The sequence below is a fragment of the Coregonus clupeaformis genome, chromosome 21 (assembly GCF_020615455.1).
Source record: "Coregonus clupeaformis isolate EN_2021a chromosome 21, ASM2061545v1, whole genome shotgun sequence".
Lineage (NCBI taxonomy): Eukaryota > Metazoa > Chordata > Actinopteri > Salmoniformes > Salmonidae > Coregonus > Coregonus clupeaformis.
In genome coordinates, this window is record NC_059212.1 from 52,985,276 (window position 1) to 53,004,905 (window position 19,630).

At 41.5% G+C, this 19,630-nt stretch overlaps 1 protein-coding gene across 1 annotated transcript in view; it reads left to right on the forward strand.

Moving 5' to 3' along the window:
- Positions 1-19,630, forward strand: part of LOC121534663 (parathyroid hormone/parathyroid hormone-related peptide receptor-like) — a 69,879-nt gene that overhangs the window by 40,996 nt on the left and 9,253 nt on the right. Inside the window, exons 2-5 of the mRNA XM_041841244.2 lie at positions 3,609-3,711; positions 8,856-8,966; positions 9,302-9,426; positions 17,113-17,207. Of these exons, the coding sequence (XP_041697178.1) occupies positions 3,609-3,711; positions 8,856-8,966; positions 9,302-9,426; positions 17,113-17,207 (434 nt within the window). The remainder of the gene's footprint in view (positions 1-3,608; positions 3,712-8,855; positions 8,967-9,301; positions 9,427-17,112; positions 17,208-19,630) is intronic.

Here is a 19,630-nt window from a genome sequence, read left to right on the forward strand (position 1 = left end):
CCATGCAGATCTCCTCTAGAGCAGTGATGTTTTGGGGCTGTCGCTGGGCAACACGGACTTTCAACTCCCTCCAAAGATTTTCTATGGGGTTGAGATCTGGAGACTGGCTAGGCCACTCCAGGACCTTGAAATGCTTCTTACGAAGCCACTCCTTCGTTGCCCGGGCGGTGTGTTTGGGATCATTGTCATGCTGAAAGACCCAGCCACGTTTCATCTTCAATGCCCTTGCTGATGGAAGGAGGTTTTCACTCAAAATCTCACGATACATGGCCCCATTCATTCTTTCCTTTACACGGATCAGTCGTCCTGGTCCCTTTGCAGAAAAAACAGCCCCAAAGCATGATGTTTCCACCCCCATGCTTCACAGTAGGTATGGTGTTCTTTGGATGCAACTCAGCATTCTTTGTCCTCCAAACACGACGAGTTGAGTTTTTACCAAAAAGTTATATTTTGGTTTCATCTGACCATATGACATTCTCCCAATCCTCTTCTGGATCATCCAAATGCACTCTAGCAAACTTCAGACGGGCCTGGACATGTACTGGCTTAAGCAGGGGGACACGTTTCGCACTGCAGGATTTGAGTCCCTGGCGGCGTAGTGTGTTACTGATGGTAGGCTTTGTTACTTTGGTCCCAGCTCTCTGCAGGTCATTCACTAGGTCCCCCCGTGTGGTTCTGGGATTTTTGCTCACCGTTCTTGTGATCATTTTGACCCCATGGGGTGAGATCTTGCGTGGAGCCCCAAATCGAGGGAGATTATCAGTGGTCTTGTATGTCTTCCATTTCCTAATAATTGCTCCCACAGTTGATTTCTTCAAACCAAGCTGCTTACCTATTGCATATTCAATCTTCCCAGCCTGGTGCAGGTCTACAATTTTGTTTCTGGTGTCCTTTGACAGCTCTTTGGTCTTGGCCATAGTGGAATTTGGAGTGTGACTGTTTGAGGTTGTGGACAGGTGTCTTTTATACTGATAACAAGTTCAAACAGGTGCCATTAATACAGGTAACGAGTGGAGGACAGAGGAGCCTCTTAAAGAAGAAGTTACAGGTCTGTGAGAGCCAGAAATCTTGCTTGTTTGTAGGTGACCAAATACTTATTTTCCACCATAATTTGCAAATAAATTCATAAAAAATCCTACAATGTGATTTTCTGGAGAAAAAAATTCTCAATTTGTCTGTCATAGTTGACGTGTACCTATGATGAAAATTACAGGCCTCTCTCATCTTTTTAAGTGGGAGAACTTGGACAATTGGTGGCTGACTAAATACTTTTTCCCCCCACTGTATACAGACAACCAGAGTAGACATAGACTGTCTTAACAAAATAAAAAATAAGAGTCAAGTTGATTTACAAAGGTTCCTCTGAGAGTAGGCCTACATAAAGTATATATTAGTCCATGTAATTTACTGTTAAAACCAAATGTCTCTTTCGGGTCAACGTGGTGGCACATTGGAGCATGCGAGTGTCTCCTTTAATGGTGTTCGAATCCATATCTGTGTAAAACATATGCTGACACCTGCAGTGTGACCTTGTACTGTGCTACATGCTTAGATTCTGACAGTGGCTAAGGGATTAAAGTTGTATCACTTCTTTTGTCACTGTGAGAGGATAGATTGTAAGCAGTGGTCACCAACCTTTTCGGAGTCAAGATCACTTTCGCAGTCAAAAAGCAAGCCAATATTTACTGCTCGGATAGAAAAAAAAAACATGACTTAAAAAATGTATGCCTATGCTTACAAATTAGGTTTGTGCAGCAGGCCCAAGACATTATCACAGCATATTGTCTATATGCCTGGCCTGCCAATATTGTTCTTCTCAGCCCATATTATATTTCAAAGCCCAAGCTTTGATAACAAAATAGATCAGTTGGTGTATCACTTGCGAGGCACAGCTGAGCATAAATGTAATTTTAATTTTACTGGACTGATGGTACCTGCATCTGATGGTCAGTCAGCGGAAGGAGGGAGAGAGCAGCAGAGGGTGAGACTGACCAGAGAGAGGGGACACTGTCTTCCACCTGATGGTGAAACTCGAGTCGCACCGCATTATTTCTGCCTCATGCACACGTTGTTCCTATGACCAGAGAAAGTGAAATATTCCTCGATATTAAAAGACACGACGAGCTGCTAATAATAATAACGCAGGCCTATCGATACACTTGGCTACTCATTCATTGCAGCTGAAGCGCGAGTGGAAGTAGGGAGAAGTGTGTTTTGTTTTGTAAAAGTGTTAAATAAAAACAGTGTTGACAGTGCTGATTTAAAAACCCCGGCCGGGATGTCCTTGTCCCATCACGCTGTATTGACTCCTTGTGGCGGGCCGGGTGCATGCACGCTGACGCCAGCTGTACGATGTTTCCTCTGACACATTGGTGCAGCTGGCTTCCGAGTTACGCGAGCAGTGTGTCAAGAAGCAGTGTGGCTTGGCATGGTCGTATTTCAGAGGACGCATGGCTCTCGACCTTCACCTCTCCCGAGTCCGTACGGGAGTTGCAGCGATGGGACAAGTCTGTAACTACCAATTGGGGAGAAAAAAGAACAAAAAAAAAATATATATATATATATATATATATATATTTTTTTTTTATGTAGTTTTGTGAGTTAGGTGCCACTCATTTAAGTTTACAAGATTTGCAACTGTGAGTTTGCATGAACAGTTCGAAGCTGGGAAGCAAGCATATAAATGTTTTTGTCACGAATGCCAAAGATCCCACAAAGTCAATAGAACAATATTTGTTGGTGATGCGTACAGATCCCAGCGCGCAGCGTCCAGCCAAAGGTACCTATTAGGAGGGGGAAAGTTTCCTAGAATGGAAAACCCCACCTGGATATTATGGCTCTCTCTCTCCAGCACTGTGTTTGAAAGCTGAGCAAATGTTGTGAGGTGTAAGAGGAAAACGTTTGGTATAAAATGTATTTTCCCCTTTTCTGTGTCAAATCTGATCAGTGCTTAATGGTACACAAACCACAGCGTGGCTAAAACCCCAGGAGTCCCAGCTGGGTCTATAAACAAAGAGCCAAACTGATACTGTTTAGACAAGAAACAGAAACCGCAAGGTCTTTTATAACCCTTTGCTTTCATGGGCAGTTAAGACAGAAATAAAAATATGTAACCGACTTTACGTTCACACAACTCATCGTGACTTACAGTTGGCCAAATGCCTCTAATTTGGTTAATCTCAAATGTACTGTAGAAGAAAACACCTTTTGTTTGAGGAAACTGTTAGACAGACAATGAGAGTGACAAGGTTTTGATGATCGGGTTGCATTGCATCCATGGACATATTACACACACTACAGTCTACCGCCTACTGCTGTTGGCTAGGCTAGTTGTTTATATACAGTGCAACTGTGTTTGTTGAGAAACTCATAAAAGTGGATAATATCATCCATTTGATGTATTCACGATGCTGTGAACCTCACATAAAATGCTTATTGATATGGGAAATGAAATGTGGTTTGACAACAATGCATTGCTGCTCCGCTATCTGATGTTTGTTACAATTCAAGTTTCACGTTGTTACAGATGCTTCACTTTTCCATTGTGTTGATGGAAGAATGATTGCTCCTCAGTCCACTAACTCCGTGTCATTGTCCTTTCTATACAGGTGGAGGCAGATGATGTGCTCACCAAAGAGGAACAGATCGGCCTGCTGTTCAAAGCCAAACGCAAGTGTGAGGTGGCCATCAGTAACAAACACAAGCCTGGTGGTGAGTAAAAAAAAAAAATCTCAGAGAAAAGTTCTGTAAACCTGACGTGTCAACCTACCTGACAGTGTTGTTTGGTTTTTTTCATTGACATGGAAACAGTCCTGTCACATTGGTAATGGATAAATGACATCTGTTGCTCCCTGCATAGTTAATCTGTTGGTTCACTGCCTGCCCTGTTTACCATGCACACATCTAGTTCTGTCACATTGGCACCTGAGGACACACCAGGAGCATAAGCATTATTTTGTCCACTAGGTTGTCCAAGCAGAAAAATAACTCTGTTTGAACTGACAACATCACTATAACAGTGTTGACACAGAGCAGAGGAAGCAGTGGATTTAGAGGCTGAGATGTACAGATTATTGAGTGGGTTAGAACTAATATGCATCAGACATGGAAACAGGACAGGGTTTCTGTAGGAATAATAACTCGGCACTGACAGAAAACCAGAAAATGTAAATGTATTTTTAGAGCCTGTCACAAGATGAATTCTCATGTGGAGAAAATGGTTTCCTTCCTTTGTCACCATTGAATCAAATTATTCCAATTAGTGTGACTACTGCTGGCATTGATCCAATATCAGATTGTACCTTTAATATGAGGCATTCATACTGGACAATTACAGATACCATGGCAGTACTGTAGTTTGAAATTAAGAGGGGAAAATGTATTATATTTCTTCCTGTATGGTTAGGAGGTTACGATGGTCAGGGGGCTTTCTGAGAGAATCCGGTCCATATTTGTTTACTTGTGGTTGTGTGAAGAGTGTCACGTTCAGCCAGACCCCAGAATCCCCCTGTCTCTGTGGTCACTGTCGTTTTTTCTGTTTGATTACTCTAAAGAGGTTTTGGATTCCATATCCAGCCAGTCATATTATTTTCTCTTTAACCCTGGTTCATTGTGGTCTTCTTGTGTTCTTTCTGTGTTGGGTTCTCAGGCTTTCTAAACAAAACTTATCTGTAAATGAAACACACCATTACACATCTTTATTTTAAAAATAAGAAATATAGAAGGTATTGTTGATAGATTACCAGTAGTTAGATTATCTCTCACAACATTCCCCAAATGTGCACAGATTCTGCAAATGTTCACAGTTTCAGGTTTAACTTGAAATAGAACTTAAAATAACACATTTTATGGTCATCTATCATCAACAGTCATCAAAAGACCTGTTTGAAGGTGATGGTTTCAGTGTTTAAACGGGAAAGGGTAAAGCCTGCATGCGTTTCCTCAAAGTGTATTAATCAGAATGATCCTAGACACTTGACACTAAGCAGGGCACTTAGAGCAACATTCAAGCATTCAAAGATGAGAGTCTCCTTGCCTCCTCTGACCACCATCATCCCTAATGCAGCCTGACATTTGTTGCGTGTCACTGTTGTATGAGGCGTTACTCTTTTTCCAGGTATCTGGGGTACATTTCCAGGGTAAATTTCACCCTTCAACAGTTTCCATAGACTAGAAAGTTATCCTTAATCATTTGAGTATTTTAAATTAAATGTGTCTTGAGTAGGCATAATACTTTATAAACATGGAGAATACACATCTTACCTCCAGTTTCGGTCGGTTTCTTGTTAAATTAGTCAATTTGTGAAATGAACAGTAATGCAAATCACAAATTGAAATAATTATCTTTAAAGTGGTGGTAAGCTTTCAATTATTCCAAAAGACAATTAAACCGTTTTAATGATTCTCTTGATCGGTGGAGGTTGCTGAGGGGAGGATGGCTGATAATAATGGCTGGAACGGAGCAAATGAAATTGCATCAAACCATGTGTTTGATGTATTTGATACCATTCCATTCATTCCGCCATTACCACAAGCCTGTCCTCCCCAATTAATGTGCCACCAACCTCCTGTGCGCTTAATGGTTACTTTTGCTGATATGTTCACATAAGCAGTATTTTACTTTTTATCACCTGAGAGAATACAACTATTACCTTCAGTTTGGGTCCGTGTATATTTAAATTAGTCAATTTGTGTAATGAATAGAAAATGGGGGCCATTTAACAATTTATTCAAAGACCAATTAAAACTCATGTTTCAATTATTTATCTTGATGCTCTACCTTTGTTAATATGTTCTCAGGTACATTTATGTTAATTTTTAAATATACTTCTTTAGAGATCTATTTTGGATATGGTTTCTATACAAAGCTGTTGCTGGAGGCACAGTTTTCGGGCGGACGGTGGGTGCGTCAGAGATGACCACTACTTGACCTGTATACCTGATGACTCTGTCAAAGAGTAGTAGACTCGACATAGCCTTTATCTGGTGGCTGTATCCCGACCCCTTTTGGAAGGTTGCACACGTCTTTCCAATCATAGATCAGCTGAAGCTGAAATTAGGGTAAACATGTAACCTACCTCTCACAGAGAGAGAAAAGGCTCTGGTGTGCTTTCTGCCTGAAAAAGCATTCAAGACCTAATTTTGTGCGCTTGAGTTTTTTTTAAACTTTATTATTTCACTCTTGTGCACATCTGTTTATCATCTGTTTATTGTTATTTATTTTATGTCAATATTCAATCAACATGTTTTATTTAGATGCCTATTACAAAGTCAGATAATTGATTATGGTAGAATGGCAATATATTATATTAGGTGGCAAAGACTTCCACATCATTATGTCCTGGAATGTTACAGCATAGTCTATGTTGTAGTGAGTCTAATGATGACCCTGTAGAAATGATGGTGGAAACTGTTGCTGTTAACTGGCAATTATATTTTATGTATAGTTTCTATTTTTGTAATGTTGACGACATTGGCCAAGAAAATGGTTCTATTTTTTAAATAGGCTACTGCTAATTTTGGCCTCCTCTATTGTGGAAAAACCAAACTCAAAGAATAGCAACTGAATGCAATTGAGGACTTTTCTTCCAGATTTGTATTGCCCAAATGGTGTGTGACCACCCTTGGTGTTCTGTGCCACTGTAAACTCTTGGTTAGCCTAACTATTATTACTGTGGAGTGGATACTTTTTCAAATTGTTTGCACTGTGTGGTGGTAAACTTTGCAAATAGTAATGAATTGATCCTGCTATTCTAGCTATGTTGGAAGTAGTGGCTGGTAGGGTGGTGGCCCAGCCTCAGCCCAAGGAGAGGCTCTTGCTTAGTGTTACAGTGTTTCACTGTGAAGCCCATCTATTTGTTATTATTTCTAATTTGTGCCTTAAATACTAGAGTTCTCCATTACTTCCTTGACACAACGTTTTCATTGAGGGAGACACTGAGGTTTGCCTGGTTAGGACAGTAGAGGGATGTGGGTTCAAGGCCCTAGACCTTGCAGTGCGTAAATAGCTCAGCATTCAAACCTGTGGTCTCAGTGTAAAATAACATCAGCAATCATCATAACAGTTTGCACATATCAAAACTCTACTGCGATATATGTTTTGACATCTGCAAGGCCTGAAACAAATGATTGCAGGGAAAAGAAAACATTATTTATAACCTCTAATAGATCACCAATACCGAAGTCCCCCATAGTCATGTTTATATTTAAATCATGGTCATGGAATTTATAGGAAATTATATATGTGTGTTCTGTGTTTAATTTGAGCCTGTTGGTAGGTGGTCCAATGAGTATTAAAAGTACAGCCAAAAAAACTAAAACCTAAGACGGATTTCATTCTCACTTCACTCCCAGGACAGCTTCTTAGGCTACTTTTTCAACCCCGTCATCTCTCGCAGTCCAAAATCAGTTGAATACATACAAAGTCTACGCTGTAATTATGAGAGCCGAGTGACAGGCCATTTTGAAGGCACATAAAAAGCATGTTGTCATAGCCTCTGATGTTTCTTTGTAACTTTGATTACAGGAATGAGACAATAATAGATGTAAAGCAAAGAGAAAACAGTTTTAGTTTTATCCTCAACTAGTTATTAGTGGTGAGTGTGGGGCAGATGTTTTCAATAATAGAAAATAAAAGCGTAGCCAGAAACCGGCGTAGCCAGAAACCGGCGTCTGCCAGGGATCTGTGGGGAGAGGGGACTACACTCCCACTATCGCAGGGCTAGGGTTAATAATCATTTTGTTCTAAAATGCTACTGCTGCCCGTATTGTATTAATGAACGTGAGGTTGCTGATCCCAAAAAAGTACGGCTTCTGCCTTCGACTCTCAACAATTCATTGGGAGTTGAAGGCATTTTCGCAAACTTGTACAAATAGCAACTTCACCGCACAGTACACACACTCAGGGGGCGAGGAAGAAACATTTTACAAGAGGGTGGAAATGAGAGCGGTTAGCAGCACAACATTTCTGCTTGACTCTGCTCTTCCACTGTGGTAGACTAGACTCAGTCTTCAGTGGTGCACCATAGTATATTTGTTTCTTCCCAGGGTGCCAGAACACTGCAGCCTTGTCACTGTTGTTTTCTTCATTTTGCATGGAATCTCCACAAATAAGATCCATATTAAAACCACTTTAAAAGAACAGATGCACTATAGCGTGTGAGTGCTGTGGTGAGATCATATGTTTTCAATAAATAGCCCATTTAGGCCTATGCCGCTCCTATGGATCATTAGAAACATGCCTGCTTAGACCTACTCAGTTATTTCATTATTAGAACATTGCAAGTGTCCATTTCAGGCAGAGGAAGCAACGTAGACTAACAAACATGTCTTTCTTGTGGGGTGGACATAAACAGCCTACCGTGGCTGATTTGATATATGGGATGGGATGGAAGCAGATTCATGCCACAACAAATTAAAATAAAAACATTGAAATTGATAAAAATGTGCTTGCAAATTTAGATATTTCAGAGGTGTTTTGGGAATTCAATGCTGGTTTGTTGAGCCTTAATTGTAAAGACCAAACATATCCAGCAGACAGAACACAACACTGCTCTGGATAACTGGTGTTGTGAACATTCAGCATCACAAAGGACATTAAATCTATTTCCTGCTTACCCAACAATTAACAGGCCACTAGGGCCGTCTTTCTCTACATGCTATTTATGATCATAACATTAGGTTAAAGTTAATTTGTGTATCGTCTTTAGAGGACAACACAATAAAAAAATAGCTACTCGCTGGTGCTCTGGAAAATAACAAAGAAGCCTACAGCTGTGTAATGTTGGAGCCAAGGCAGTGAACACTCAAACTCACTACGCTTAAATGTCACCATTGCTTTGTCTCTCCTCCTGCAGATGGTTACTGCTCGCCAGAGTGGGATGGCATTGTTTGTTGGCCTGAGGGGTCTCCTGGGAAGCTGGTGTCCACTGCCTGTCCAGAGTACATCTACGACTTCAACCATAAAGGTAACACTGGCCCTGGATAGCCTGCAGTTCAACAGTTCTCTTGCACAGAGCTCATTTTCAGTTTTAGGTCATGGTGCTCAATGCCCACATTAGTACAATAGCCAATAGGCCGCTGCTATAGTGGATCATCTTGTATCCACTTGAAACTGTAACACAGCATGGGGCATCTCTTTTCAATACATTTCTATAGCCACGGCAATGCAACAAGATAATATCTTTTTTTACTTAAGTACTTTCCGATGTGATTAAACAATGGCAATATGCACCTACAGGTGAAAAGAAACATGTGCATTGTGTCATTCTGTTGTATTCTGTAATTGTGTTGTATTCTACAGGACTAGCCTATCGCCGCTGTGACAACAATGGGACGTGGGCACTGACCACCACCAACAACAAGACATGGGCCAACTACAGCGAATGTGCAAAATTCCTCTCACACTATAACCAAAACAATGAGAAGGTGAGAGTCATGTCCATCCCAGTATGCATTTCCCCACACCATTAGACAATGCCAACTTTGTCAGTGGCCATTGTGTGACATTTCAATCTATTCTATTCTTTGGGGGCCATTGTGGCATTAGCATACATAATCAATGTGGAGGTATTAGAATTTTAATTAAATTGGATGTGTGATTTGATTTCTACACTATACAGTAGGCTGCTTTTCATTTCTGTCATACATCAGATGGTCCTGGAGGGGGCTTTTTGGCCTAGCATACTGGAGCATCTACCTAGCTCACACTCTTTAATCATTCTCTAACCTTACATGTCTGGAACTTAATGAGCATCTACAGTGTTCATTGTCTGTCTGTCATCCCCATTGTTAGACTTGTTTACCCTCTGATCTTTCTGATGTTTCTACTCATTTGTAGGAAACCTAACAATAACAACATATATTTAGAAGATGAACATAAAAACCCTGTTTACCATTTAGATGAAGTGTCGCGAAATGGAACAAAAGACATGTCCCCTCAGAATTGTTTGACTGTTTTAAATGAAAACCAGACATGACTAATGACCTATTTCCTCCGTGGAGATTAGGCGAACAATGCAACAGTATGCAGTTAAGAGTGTTGTGCCAGTAACCCAAAGATTGCTGGTTTGAATCCCTGAGCTGACTAGGTGAAAAATCTGTGGATGTGCCCTTGAGCAAGGCACTTAGCCCTAATTGCTCCTCTAAGTCGCTCTGGATAAGAGCATCTGCTAAATGTAAATAATTATACGTGTGTTTGGGCCAAATAATCTATTGATAGATTAAGTGAAGCTTTACATTGTCATTTATTAGAAGCGACTTACAGGATACATTTTTCACCTAGTTAAACTTGTAGTGTATTTGATGTTTAAAAAGGCTTCTGAAGTTTGTAATTTCCACTTTGAAATTTCAGACTTGATTTTCCCTTATGAAAAATATATAAACCCCTACAAAAATGTCCATTAATTGTAATCCACATAATGTCACGTTGTATACTGATAGAAGACAGGCGCAGGAATGCGTAATAGTTTTTTGTATTACTCTACCCAACATAAGGTACGTCATGGAAAACGACGGGGACGAAGCCCAAAACAAACACGTATATATATATATATATATATATATATATATATATATATATAACACAGGGATATAACCCAAACAAAAGAGCGAGGTGTAAACCTCTAAACATTACACGGGACGAGACCCGTAATAACAAGTGCACAATTACTCTGTATGTAAACTGTAATACAATGTACTCACGAGACCAACGGACATGGGACAATAATCGACAAGGACAATGGGGAACAGAGGGCACATATATACACATACTAATCAGGGGGAATGGAAACCAGGTGTGCGTAATGAGACAAGACAGTCCGGGGTCGGTGGTATTGAACCAGGTCAGTGACGCCTAGAAGGCCGGTGACGTAGACCTCCGGAGCTGGTGAATGGAATGAGCAGCAGTACCGGGGGGATCCTTGATTAAGCTGTTTTTTTTTTTTTTCTTCGTTTCTTACCTTGCAACTACCATACATTCACGTGCTAGTCGGAACTAGGAAACTCAGAAATGTCCGACTAACTGGTTGAACACAAGTGTACAACTACACCCTAGTTAGCAGGTCTAAAATTTCAGAGTTTCCTAGTTCCAACTAGCACGTGAACGCGGCATGAGCTACCATACAGCGAGAGTTTGGACTTGTGTTTCGAAGGCAGAGGATGAGTCTGAGTCGTATTTCACTGTTAGTTTTACACAAATAATTGTACATTTTCAGTTATAAAACGGACAATTATTTATTTTGGATTAAAAGTACTGAAGATGGGTGTACAGTTGCTTCATGCGTTGTATGCGTGTGCTTACTGTCACCCTGATATTGGCTACTAGGTAGCTACTTCCCCCGCCGGACAGTAGTGCTTGTCAAGCGGGAGCGAAAGGCGCTGTGTCTCGGTGTTGTTGCCGTTCATGCCCTCCCCATTGAGTAGTAGACTGTATATGTATCAAGGTGATACCTATATGGTTATTCGTGTTAGTTATTTATTGTGTAGGCTGCTATCCTACTTTAAATAAAATGATGGGAGGTGAATCAATTGCCACGTTAGCTACCGCCGGCGACACGACCGTGATACCCATTTCACAATAACGAAATCTGAAAATACTCTGGACATATTCAATAACATTATAAGAATATTCATGGAATTGTGGGGTAGGTGCAACATGACAAAGAAATGACAAGGGATTGCGTGAGAGGTCTAACTGGTGTGCACAGTTCCTAAGTAATTTCAATGCAATTTTATGACTCAAAGAACAGTCTTAATTTATTAGGTGCTTTTTTTTAGCTCTCCTAACTATTTCCTTGAGGAACTGAAGCAAGCACACTTTTGTTTGGAACATAGCCCCTGCATTCCTACCAATTACTGTTGTTGTTCACGCAATCCAAAATAAATCCATATAAATCGCAATCTGGGTCAGGTGGGCATCATTTGAAATTGTACAGGCTCATTCTGTTCAGAACAACCCAGGGTATAATGCCATGTCATCCTTGGAACTGCACATCAAACATAGTGATCAGAAACGTTGATACTGTAAAACATTCGTTTTATCATATGGAAATGTGTCATGCACATTTGGACACATGGGTGTGTGGTTTGCTTGTATGACATAAAAGCAGTATTTATTATAATGTTCAATGTCTCATATTTCAGAACACATCAAATGTTCTTAATTTACATCATTCCTCTCACTCAGACAACAAAACATTTTTAAAAAATTGCCCAATTAGCAGGAGGGATGGGAACATCTTCTGCATGATGCTAACAATTGGAACGCTGTTTGAATCCTATACAGCTCTGTATAGTGGAGACCCTGAGCTCTAACACACACTGAGTTTACAAAATATTAGGAACACCTGCTCTTTCCATGACATAGACTGTCCAGGTCAAAGCTATGATCCGTTATTGGTGTCACCTGTTAAATCCACTTCAATCAGTGTAGATGAAGGGGATGAGACTCATTAAATAAGGATTTTTAAGGCTTGAGACAATTGAGGCATGGATTGTGTATGTATGCCATTCAAGAGAGTGAATGGGCAAGACAAAATATGTAAGTGCCTTTGAACAGGGTATGGTAGTAGGTGTCAGGCGCACCAGTTTGAGTGTGTCAAGAACTGCAACACTGCTGAAATGCTCAACAGTTTCCCGTGTGTACCAAGAATGGTCCACCACCCAAAGGACTGTGGGAAACATTGGAGTCAACATGGGCCAGCATCCCTGTGGAATGCTTTCGACACCTTGTAGAGTCCATGCCCCGACGAACTGAGGCTGTTCTGAGGGCAAAAGGGGGTGCAACTTAATATTAGGAAGGTGTTCCTAATGTTTTATACACTCAGTGTATTTAAAAAAAATGAATATTACTAACAGCAACAGATTAAACAAAATTTTGCCAAAGGATCCGTGGAATAAGTTTAGAGGGTGTAATACAATACATTGTAATATTAATAATGTATCATTTCTGTTCTTAACCCTGGGTAACATGGGCCTAGTAGGCTCACAGGGATATTGGTATCCAGAGTACTCCACCAATTATATAATTTTCAACTCAATACTCAATACATTCCTCAGAAATGTTTTTGGGAACATAAATGCACTGTAATTTAAGCTTTAAAACTGCAAAGTGTTCTCTCTGCCTCATGGCAAAATGTGTAGAATTGCATGATATTAGCTTTAAAGCTACAACAACAAAACATTTCTCTGCCCCATGACAAAATGTGTAGAATTGCAGGAAATTAGCTTGAAAACTGCTAAATGTTCTCTCCAATGCCAAGAGGCGGGCTTTTAAAATGTTCCTTCCCAGGGCCCGAGACTTGGTTCGTACTGCCATGCACTGCCAAAGTCTTTGTATGCTATTTTTATCTCACTCAAGTTGTGTTCTGATTATGAGGGGGTCCCTGATGAATTTGCTATCACAAAAGGGGTCCCCGGACCCAAAAAGTTTTGGGAACCCCTGATGTATAACATGTTACTGTACAGCCACTGCTTTCCAATTTAGCCGCTTATCAGTGACCAAATCTGCCATTTTCATACCGAATAGGGGCTGTGAGTGTAAAGGGCTACTGAATGGAATATGATGGAATGAATGGAATTGGAATGCCCTCTGTGATAACAACAGCATAAAGCAAAGGAAATAGATATCAGTATCAGTAATCTTACTATGATTAAAGTTGCATTGAAGTGTTGAAAAAATATATTTCCACATGTTGAATTTTTCCCTCGAAATCCTGGCTACAGCACTTTGTATTCTTTTGGGAGAGAGGTGCTGGTCATGTACCCTTTATTCTGATAATCCAATCCAGCTCCAATCCATTTAAGTCAGGGGAAGAGGCCTACAGGAATCATATCAGATTGTAAGAAGCGGTTTAATGGATGTAAAGCTAGGGTGACAGGTAGCCTAGCGATTAAGTGCGTTGGGCCAGTAACTGAAAAGTTGCTGGTTTGAATCCCTGACTTTTTAAACCTCAAATACACTACAAGTTTAACATGTCCTGCATTGCAGGAAAGTTCTACTGCAACAGGGTGATCAAATGAAGATCCTAGGTTGGATAGTGACGAGATCTGCTCAGCTGACAAGGACAGGGCCAGAGAGCATAGGGACAGTGTACCATCAGATAAAACAAAGAGCGTGCATTCAGCCTTTGCGATTTTTACTGTCCATCGTTTTTCTTTCCCAATAGGATCTGTTTTCTCTTCAGTGCTGCTCAATTCAGATGTTTTGCCTGTTAACCCCAACATTCAGTTTGGTTTAACCAGGTTAGCTGCTTTTGGGCTCACTTCCATAATAACGTGCAATATTAAACAACATTTCTCTGGTCTCTCCCCACATGTGCATTCTTCTCTCCTTTTAAATATAGCTCTCAACATTAAGGTTTTGGGTGACTGAGATTGTTGGTATCCATCCATCCACATTTTGAGGAGGCCCCCTAATTTTCCTCCTTTGTCGACTTTGAATGTTTATGCCGATGGTCTCCCAGTCCCAGGATTCATAGCAGCAGCAACGAAACCCTTCAGCCGCGCACCACAACTTAGGAACCCTTGGGTTTGGCGCTGGGTCTCCATCCCTAAATGATAACAGCAGTGGAGGAAGCTCTGGTTACAGCAGGCCCCAGAGAGCCCCTCCACTAGGCTGTGTTAATCCAGGGACCACGGGTAGCTAGCTAGAGGCCAGACCTGGATTCAAAAAGTATTTGTTTTCTTGCAAATACTTTGAGGGTTGATTGAGCCTACCTGGAGAGGCAGATGGGCAAAGTTTATTATTTTGGAACTATTCTGTTGGTTTCATTACGCCAGGCAAGCTCAATCAAGTGCAGCTAAATTATTTGAAAGAAAACTAATCCTATTTGAACCCAGGTGTGCTAGCTTCTCGCCTCTCCAGCAGTATGTCCTCTGGCTGCCTGCTCTGTGCTATAATCTCCTGCTGGAAGCCCCAGCATGCTCCGCACCCCACCCAGGCTTTTGTCAGCGCGGCACATCTCTCAAGCCAAATGTTCTGTTTATTAGAAACCTCTGGTCGCAGGCGACACCTCCATCTCAGTCATTCTCTTGGTGGGCAGCCTTATTGCCTGGTGGGCTTTAGTCGTCTGGTGGGCAGCTCACTGTCAGAAGCAATGCACCACATTTAATTCAGAAACTAATTAGAGGCCTGGAACGGTCGCACGCCATGGCATGACCTTTGACCTTGGAATGGTTGCACGCATTGACATCAGCTTCTCTGACCTTTTGTATGCATACTGTTTTGTTTTTGGTGCATAGTAGTTTTCTATGTTGCAATGTGTAGCCTGCAACTGTATTGGTATTTGGTATTTATTAGGATCCCCATTAGCCGCTGCAAAACTGGGTAGTTCGAGCCCTGAATGTGATTGCCTGACAGCCGTGGTATATCAGACCGTATACCACAGGTATGACAAAATAATTATTTTTACTGCTCTAATTACGTTGGTAAACAGTTTATAATAGCAATAAGGCACCTCGGGGGTTTGTGGTATATTGGCCATGTACCACACCTCCTCATGCCTTATTGCTTAAATCTAGCACACCAGGCACATACTAATTATGGATTTATCATACATCTATCACTTCTATCACTTCCTCACCAAGCTACAGAAAGTAGGCTGACACCTCTGAGTAATCAAATCAAATCAAATGTTATTTGTCACATAGACGTGTTTAGCAGATGTTATAGCGGGTGTAGCGAAATAATAATATCTAACAATTTCAAAACATATACCTAATACACACAAACTAGTAAGGAATGGAATTTAAGAAAATATACATATATGGACAAGCAATGACAGAGCGGCATGGACTAAGATACAGTAGAATATTATAGAATAGAATCCAGTAAATACATAGGAGATGAGTAGTGCAAGATATGTAAACATTATTAAAGTGACTGTAAACATGATTAAAGTGACGAGTGTTCCATTTCTTAAAGTGGCCAGTGATTTCAATAGGCAGCAGCAGCCTCTAATGTGCTAATGATGGCTATCTGATGGCCTTGAGATAGAAGCTGTTTTTCATTTTCTCGGTCCCAGCTTTGAAGCACCTGTACTGACCTCGCCTTCTGGATGATATCGTGGTGAACAGGCAGTGGCTCGGGTGGTTGATGTCCTTGATGATCTTTTTGGCCTTCCTGTGACATCGGGTGCTGTATGTGTCTTGGAGGGCGGGTAGTTTGCCCCCGATAATGCGTTCGGCAGACCGCACCACCCTCTGGAGAGCCCTGCGTTTTATGGCGGTGCAGTTGCCGTACCAGGTGGTGATACAGCCCGACAGGATGCTCTCAATTGTGCATCTGTAAACGTTTGTTAGGTGCCAAGCCGAATTTCTTCAGCCTCCTGAGGTTGAAGAGGCTCTGTTGCGCCTTCTTCACCACACTGTCTGCGTGGGTGGACCATTTCAGTTTGTCGGTGATGTGTACGCCAAGGAACTTGAAGCTTTCCACCTTCTCCACTGCGGTCCCGTCAATGTGGATAGGGTGGTGCACCCTCTGCTGTTTCCTGAAGTCCACGATCATCTCCTTTGTTTTGTTGACATTGAGTGAGAGGTTATTTTATAATAATAAAAATAATATGTCATTTAGCAGACGCTCTTATCCAAAGCGACTTACAGTCATGCGTGCATACATTTTTGTGTATGGGTGGTCCCGGGGATCGAACCCACTACCTTGGCGTTACAAGCGCCATGCTCTACCAGCTGAGCTACAAAGGACCACATTTTCCTGGCACCACACTCCCAGAGCCCTCACCTCCTCCCTGTAGGCGGTCTCGTCATTGTTGGTAATCAAGCCTACTACGGTTGTGTCGTCTGCAAACTTGATGATTGAGTTGGAGGCGTGCTTTGCCACACAGTCATGGGTGAACAGGGAGTACAGGAGGGGGCTGAGCACGCACCCTTGTGGGGCCCCAGTGTTGAGGATCAGCGAAGTGGAGATGTTGTTTCCTACCTTCACCACCTGGGAGTACACAGTACATGATATGACTAACAACATTTCTCCTTCATATGGCCTTGTCTCTCTTGTTCCAACAGGAGGTGTTTGACTGACTGTACCTCATTTACACAGTTGGGTCCTCCATCTCTCTAATGTTTCTCCTTCATATGTCCTTGTCTCTCTTGTCCCAACAGGAGGTGTTTGACCGTCTGTACCTCATCTATACAGTGGGATACTCCATCTCTCTGGGATCACTTATGGTGGCTGTGGTCATCCTAGCTTATTTCCGGTGAGTGGTCTACTTGTTGCCATTGGGAAAATTCCTTTCTCAGTCAATATTTTATCTTCGACCAAATCCCACCTGGGCTTGAGGGCTGGGTGGATTAACGGTCCTGGTGGGACAGAGATTAGTGTTAGTGTCACAGTAATGATATTGGTACCTTCCATTAAAATCGGGACAACTGTGGTTTAATATTTGATAGGGTGCTGCTGAGCATACATATTTAAACAATGCAGTTGGGAAATAGCAAAAGTACTGTGAATATGAGACAACAAAGAGTAATGAAAAATGAAGAAAAATGTTGTCAAATATGATTTTGATGGCAGTGAGTGACTTTCTTAATGGGAAAAACAGTCAATAGCCCTGGTGGTATCGTGGTACTGCCCTAGCCTGTTTTGTATGGTGAAACAAATAAACAAAGTGTGCAAAATGTGTATGTATAATGTTTTACCTTTGCCTTTTCCATGAGCATTTGACTTTCAAAAGGATTAGAGATGGCTGCCTTTGAGGTTGTTGCCTTGGGGCCAGTGTGTGATTGTGATACGTGCCTCATCTTTCTGACATTTATATTCTTAGTTATTTTCATACTTATTGATCTCAGGCCATAGAGATCCATAGGAAAGCTGTGGTTAGTGTTTGTTGTTATTCTGTCTATTTAGTGGGATGTTTATATGAAGATAACGTTAATATATTGGTGTGCAGTTTCAGCCTCATCAAAATACTGTCATCTACGGGCTGAAACCTTTAAGGCAGGCTGAAAGGGCAATAGATTGACAAATTAATTCTGACAGTCAATTTTATATGTAGTGAATTGACTGGTTGGATTTTCTTGAGAGAGTTATCTTGTTTTTATCATTGCCTTAGAAAAACATATGACTCATATTCAACAGCATAAATGCTAATTCTTGAATTCAATTAACATTTTACAGTGAATCAGGTCCAGGAATTTTGTGTAAAGTCGTGTTTACAAACGTTCCGCTCAACGTGACTTAGGGACTAACCCAATGTTTTAAGAGAGAAAGACCCTAAACTGGCACCAGGAAATCTACGGGACAAATTAGTTTAATAAGGCGTCTCAGGGGTCCCCGGGGGCCTGGGCTGACGTGTTCAGGAGCACTCCAGCCACGGCTCCCTCTTCCATTTAACATGTCAGGCTTTTAAAACCCTTGGACACGAGAGAGGCAGGTTCATAAATGTTTTCTGGGGAGAGACCGAGTGATACATACTGCACATTAGAAGTAGTGTTCCTCCTCTTCCACCCAATGACCTGGGGGACTGTTCACTTCACAGGAGGTTGGTAGCACCTTAATTGGGGAGCATGTGCTCTTGGTAATGGCTGGAGCGGAATCAGTGGAATGGTATCAAATACATCAAACACATGGGTTCCATGTGTTTGATGCCATTCCATTCGCTCCGTTCCAGCCATTATTATCAGCCGTCCTCCTCTCAGCAGCCTCCACTGGTTCACATACAATATGTGTTTCCCTCACAACTTTACAAATCAATATTCCCCAAAGGAGAGCTTGAGCAATAGCCAGTTTACTAATGGGTTTGACTGCAGAGGTTAGTCACAAGCAAATAATGAGTGAATAATGATTCATGAGTTTTCTGCTGTCACTTATTAAATAGCTCCCTATGATTTAAAGATGTTGACAAGGGATATTTTGAGGATAATGTGACAGATAAACTTGCTTGTCTGGGAGGAAATTCACATGCTCTTTGATCTGCTCAACACGTCAGGGGTTGATGTTAACTTTTTTAGCCACCTGTCCTTCGGAGAGGTAGGACAGATTTTTTACTTGTCCAAAAGCTCAAGTCACTTGTACCCCAAAAATGTATGGTCTGTAACCCCAAGGCCAAAAAGGTGACTGAACATTGTGTTTTTGATGCAAGAAACCACTTCACAAAATACAGTACACCGCATTCTTAAGACTAAATAGCCTTGGTTTCTCAAATGACTGCCTCGCCTGGTTCACCAACTACTTCTCAGATAGAGTTCAATGTGTCAAATCAGAGGGCCTGTTGTCTGGAGCTATGGCAGTCTATATGGGGGTGCCACAGGGTTCAATTATTGGGCCAACTCTTTTCTCTGTGTATATCAATGATGTCACTCTTGCTTCTGGTAACTCTCAGATCCACCTCTACGCAGACGACACCATTTTGTATACATCTGGCCCTTCATTGGACACTGTGTTAACAAACCTCCAAACGAGCTTCAATGCCATACAACACTCCTTCCGTAGCCCCCAACTGCTCTTAAACACTAGTAAAACTAAATGCATGCTCTTCAATCGAACGCTGCTGGCACCCGCCCACCCGACTAGAATCACTACTCTCGACGGATCTGACCTAGAGTATGTGGACAACTACAAATACCTAGGTGTCTGGTTAGACTGTAAACTCTCCTTCCAGACTCACATTAAGCATCTCCA